Source organism: Zalophus californianus, chromosome 17 (genome assembly GCF_009762305.2).
Source record: "Zalophus californianus isolate mZalCal1 chromosome 17, mZalCal1.pri.v2, whole genome shotgun sequence".
NCBI lineage: Eukaryota > Metazoa > Chordata > Mammalia > Carnivora > Otariidae > Zalophus > Zalophus californianus.
The window spans coordinates 55,876,051-55,881,941 of NC_045611.1; the positions used below are offsets into that span (position 1 = coordinate 55,876,051).

At 39.1% G+C, this 5,891-nt stretch overlaps 1 protein-coding gene across 1 annotated transcript; it reads left to right on the top strand.

The window, feature by feature from the left end:
• The first annotated feature begins 879 nt into the window (after positions 1-879).
• On the top strand, positions 880-3,095 carry LOC113936313 (zinc finger protein 345-like). Its single transcript, XM_035724913.1, is given in 2 exon segments — positions 880-3,018; positions 3,021-3,095. Coding segments are annotated over 2 exon segments (2,214 nt in total).
• Positions 3,096-5,891: the final 2,796 nt, after the last annotated feature.

The following is a 5,891-nucleotide window of genomic DNA, read 5'->3' on the forward strand; positions in this document are numbered from 1 at the left end:
GAGAGGGAACATAAGCAGGGGGAGTGGGAGAGGGAGAAGCAGGCCTCCCATCAAGCAGGGAGCCCGACGCGGGCCTCGATCCCAGGACCCCAAGATCGTGACCCGAGCTGAAGGCAGACGCTCAACGACTGAGCCACCCAGGCGCCTGGGAATTTTTTCTTTGTATTCCTCTTTCATTCTGCTTCATGGTTGTAGATTATTTGTGATTTATTTAGATTTCTGAATGATGGATTTGTAAATTGGTTATAACTTTTTTGAAATTTATACTCCTCCTTTGGTATCATTTTTTGGGCACTGATTATCCATCATCACCTCTTACAATTTCTTTTATTCCTATGGTCAGTTACACTCTGTCTGCTTTCACTTCATCTCACATTTTAGTCATTTTTTTCTCTTTTATTCTTAATTAATAGTTAATGGGCTGTCAATGTTGATCTTTTCTGACAAATCTTCCTATTGTTATAGTCCTATTTTTACTATATCCTGTTTTGTTCATTTCACCTTTCTCTTAATATCCATCATTGTACTAATTTTGTACTCATGTGATACTTTGCCTGATCATTAGAGATATAGGAAAGTTATGCTACACCATGACAATACTACAGAATTATCTATTAGGATATGTGACCAGTACATTGTGTGAAAAGTTACGTGTCCATGTAGAAATGAAGTATTGATGATTCCTTCTCAGCCATCTTTCTGACATTGTCTGATTGACTTGAAGCTTCTATCTTAGAAGTCCTCAGTATATGCATCTGAAAGTAGTAAGTGCAGTAATAAGTGATTTTACTTATATTTTATCTTTCAGCTGTATCTTCTCATGACACCCAGAGTTTCCTGCTAAAGCCAAGCATAGAAGGTTCTTTCCAAAAAGTATCAATGCATAGATATCAAAAGAGTGCTGTTGAGATTTTACACTTAAGTACAGACTGGGACAATGATGGGGAGAGTGAAGGGCATCAAAGATTTCCTGGAGGCTATACCCAACCCAAGGCAATTGCCCTTAATAAGAATCTCACTGCCCCAAATGGTGAAGGATATAAAACATTGTGGAAAACCTCCCATTTTAAGTCAACTGTTTCTGCAAAGCAGTGTGTTTCTGTAAGCAAAAGCTCCAATCAAATATTCAAACATACATCTTTGTGGACAGACCATTTGGAAAATCTGGAAAGTTATCTAGTCCATGCTGAAAATAACGATTTGAACCATTTTGAAGATAGGATTGGCTTGACCTTTCAGTCAAATATTTCTGATGATCAGAGATTTAGAAATGAAGAACAAAGTGCTAAGTCAGATCCATATGAGAGGTGCGTCACTGAGGAGTCGACCCTACAGAATTACCAGAGCCTTTTCAATGGAGACAGAATTGGTCAATGCAGTGAATCTGAGAAAACATTTAACCAGGGTTCCAATGTTCATAGATGTGTGAGGACTTCGTCTCCAGAGAACTATTATGAATGTCATAAATGTGGGGAAGGCTTTAATCACAGCTCTAACCATATTATACATAAGAGTCTCCCTTTGGGAGATAATCCTCATAAATATAATAAATGTGGGAAAGCTCTTAACCAGTCCTCCAGTGTTGGTGATCATCAGAGAATTCATGAGGCAAAAAACCAATTCAGATGCAATAAACCAGGGACTATGTTTAGTCAGTCATCAAGGCTAAATATAAATAAGATAATCCCTGAGGGTGAGAAAACTTACATTTTTAAGGAATGTGGTAAATCCGTTGACTGCCGCTCAAAACCATCTCAACATCAGCAAATGCATACTGGAGAGAAAATACACAAATGTGAAGAATGTGGTACAACCCTTAAAGACTGTTCATCAATAAATGGACATAGGGAAATTCATACTGCAGAGAAATTTTACAAATGTAAAGAATGTGGGAAAGCCTCTACATTGTGCTCAACCCTTCCTGGACATCACCAAATTTGTACTGGGGAGAAACCGTATAAATGTCAAGATTGTGGCAAGGCCTTTAACCATCACTCAAGTCTTAATAGACATCACCGAATTCATACTGGAGAGAAACCTTACAAATGTAAAGAATGTTCCAAAGCCTTTCAGTCATGCTCAGAACTTACTCAACATCAACGAATTCATACTGGAGAGAAACCTTACCGATGTAAAGAATGTGGCAAGGCCTTTAACTGGCCCTCACAGCTTACTCGACATCACCGAATTCATACTGGAGAGAAACCTTACCAATGTAAAGAATGTGGCAAGGCCTTTAATTGTCCTTCATACCTTACTCAGCATCACCAAATTCATACTGGAGAGAAACCTTACCAATGTAAACAATGTGGCAAGTCCTTTAACAGGCTCTCAACCCTTACTCGACATCACCTAACTCATACTGTAGAGAAACCTTACAAATGTCAAGATTGTGGAAAGGCCTTTAACTCAGATTCAGCCCTTAGTCAACATCACAGAATTCATACTGCAGAGCAACCTTACCAATGGAAAGAATGTGGCAAGACCTTTAACCAGAGCTCAAGGCGTACTCAACATCACAGAATTCATAGTGGAGAGAAACCTTATAAATGTCAAGAATGTGGAAAGGCCTTTAACTGGCACTCAAACCTCACTCGACATCACAGAATTCATAGTAGAGAGAAACCTTGGAAAGAATGTGGCAAGGCCTTGAACCAGAGCTCAAGGCTCACTCAACAGCACAGAATTCAGGGTGGAGAGAAACCTTATAAATGTCAAGAATGTGGAAAGACCTTTAAAAGTCAATCATACCTCACTCAACATCACAGAATTCATACTGGAGAGAAACCTTATAAATGTCAAGAATGTGGCAAGGCCTTTAACAGTCTCTCAGACCTTGTTCGACATCACAGAATTCATTCTGGAGAGAAACCTTACAAATGTCAAGAATGTGGCAAGGCCTTTAACCAGAGCTCAAGGCTTACTCAACATCACAGAAGTCATACTGGAGAGAAACCTTACAAATGTCAAGATTGTGGAAAGGCCTTTAATTGGCACTCAAACCGCACTCGACATCACAGACTTCATACTGGAAAGAGACCTTACAAATGTCCAGAATGTGGCAAGGCCTTTTACAGACACTCAGTCCTTACTAAACATCATAAAATTCATAGTAGGGGGCGCCTGGGTGGCTCAGTTGGTTAAGCGACTGCCTTCGGCTCAGGTCATGATCCTGGAGTCCCGGGATCGAGTCCCACATCGGGCTCCCTGCTCAGCGGGAAGTCTGCTTCTCCCTCTGACCCTCTTCCTTCTCGTGCTCTCTATCTCTCATTCTCTCTCTCTCAAATAAATAAATAAAATCTTTAAAAAAAATAAAAAAAATCTTAAAAAAAATAAAATAAAATTCATAGTAGGTAGAAACCTTACCAATGGAAAGAATGTGAAAAAACGGTTAAGGAGTGCTCACCACTTCCCGCACATCAGAGAATTCATATTGGACAATAACGTTAGAAATAGAACAGATGTGGCAAGGCCTTTGACCAGCATGCACACCTTACTAAATATAGAATTCATACTGGAAAGAAAGGTACCCGAGAAATGAATAGAATGTGCCAAAGCCTTTAGCAGGCAAACAACCCTTACTGGACATCACAGAATTCATACTGGAGAGGAATCTACAAATATAAGGAATGTGCGAAAATGGTCGAGGACTGCTCCTCCCTTATTCCATATCAGAGATTTTATATGGGAGAGTAACTATACAAATATAAAATCCAACCTTTCACTGGATCTCCCAACTTACCTAACATCATAGTTATCATAGAGCAGCAAAACTGTAAAATGTAAAGAAAATGGACAAGCCTTTTCTGGAGGTCAGTTCTTAATTATCACAAAATGCATCATAGATACAAGCCCTTGGAACATAAGAAATGTGGAAAGACCTTCATTTTAATATATACTGGAGGAAATACCAGAGAGTAAATTAGAGAAAGTAAATTGAAAGATATCAATGTTTAGAAAAATATTTAATTGAACATCAAATGCCAATAAATGTCACAGAAATCAAGTAAAAGGAATACATTAGTCATTCTACTCAGACATTACTCTGTATGAAAATGGTTATAAGGAAAAAATCAAACACTTAGAAAATGTATATGCTTTTATGTTTTGAAAGATTTCGTGGATGGACTTTTACATATGTATAATTTCAATATATGTTTATTTTTTCATCAACCCTATTTGAGATTTGTGACTAACAATATTAATGTATTTTACTCTGAAATCACTTCAGAAAATTCTTTTATTCCATTGGGTGTGTACGGCCACGTGGCTGATTGTTGCTACATCAAAGATAATAGATGCCCTGCTACATTAGGTGGGACTCATGCATACCTAATTTTCCATGGCAGATGAAGGACGGGGTAATTAATATACAACATACGAAGTATATCTCAACGGAGATGCTTACGGTTATAACATTGACGTAAGATACCAGGAAATAGGTGTTCAGAATACTTCTCTATATATTAAAACTAAGGAACTTCCTCAGGATTAGAAATACACGGTTTTACTAATTGTTCTTTCAGGAAAAAGAGGTGTCAGTCCAGTAAACTCCCAGTCTTTATTCATTAAGTGCAATCGTTAGAGAGTATGAGCTGATGTGGTTGAAATGAAGAAATCCTGACGGAAACCCCAAGAGGAGAGTTAACTCTTCCCTACAATGCCAAACTGTTGTACCTACAGCTTTCTTAAGAATTTACCTCAGTGTTGAAATTTTTGGAAATAGGTACTCCCACATTTTTCTAACAGCACTTGACTGCTTTTTCAAGTGTGTTTTTGTATTGGTGATAATAGAGTGGATTTGAAATGCATAACTTAGTCTATGTGTGAAATTAATATATTTTCATTAAGAAAACATAACTGGTTTTGTTTTTGTTTTTGTTTGAATTTATTTGACATTGACACAGTGAGAGAGGGAACGATAATAAACATACTGGTTTTGGGGCGCCTGGGTGGCTCAGTCGTTGGGCGTCTGCCTTCGGCTCGGGTCACGGCCCTGGGATCGAGTTCCACATGGGGCTCCCTTCTTGGCAGGAGTCCTGCTTCTCCCTCTCCTGCTCCCACTGCTTGTGTTCCTGCCCCTAAAATCTCTCTCTCTCTGTTAAATAAATAAATAAAATCTTAAAAAAGAAGAGATACTGGTTTTTAACATACTGACATGGGTGTGTAATGAATGACATGTTATCCTACCTCCAGTGTTAACCTGTCTCGTTGAGGGTTGAGGGTGGCGGATGGAATCAATCACCTGTTTGGTAATGGAGTAGAATAATATACCTAGGAATCCATTTCCTTGGTGGTCTGAACGTTTAAATGACGTGTGATTATTTTTCCCCTAGTCCATCATACGATTTTCTCCTCTTCGTGAATACTATGATATTATTACGGGTATATTACAGAGGTATGTGGTATATGGAGATTTTGGTATATACCTCTTCCATATAAGAGGTATTGTTGATGTTCTAGCTCACATACTCCATGATACTGCTACTTGGCATCCATTTTGTGTAGCCAGTAGTTTTGCAGGGGCCTTGCACTGACAGGAGCCCTTCTGACTAGTGCATTCCCGAGACAACACGCTGCAGAGTCACGAGTTAATGGAACTTCTGGTATCACATCGGCAATCTGTCCTTGTGAGCCACCATCTCTCCTTTCTCCCAATGCTTTCCCTCTGTGTCCCTTAGAGAAGACTCCCACAGAACTTCCCTAAACCTGTTTTAGCTGGAATGGTATATTCTGGACTTAGCCTTGGGACTCTAAAGCATTGCACCGTGGCCCCAAATTAAAGTATGTGCCCCACTTTATGCATTGAGGTGGTGTTTCGATGTGTCTATGAAGTATACACTTGAAGTACACTGCTTCAAACAGTCTAGCCCAAGTGTTCATTGACTCCT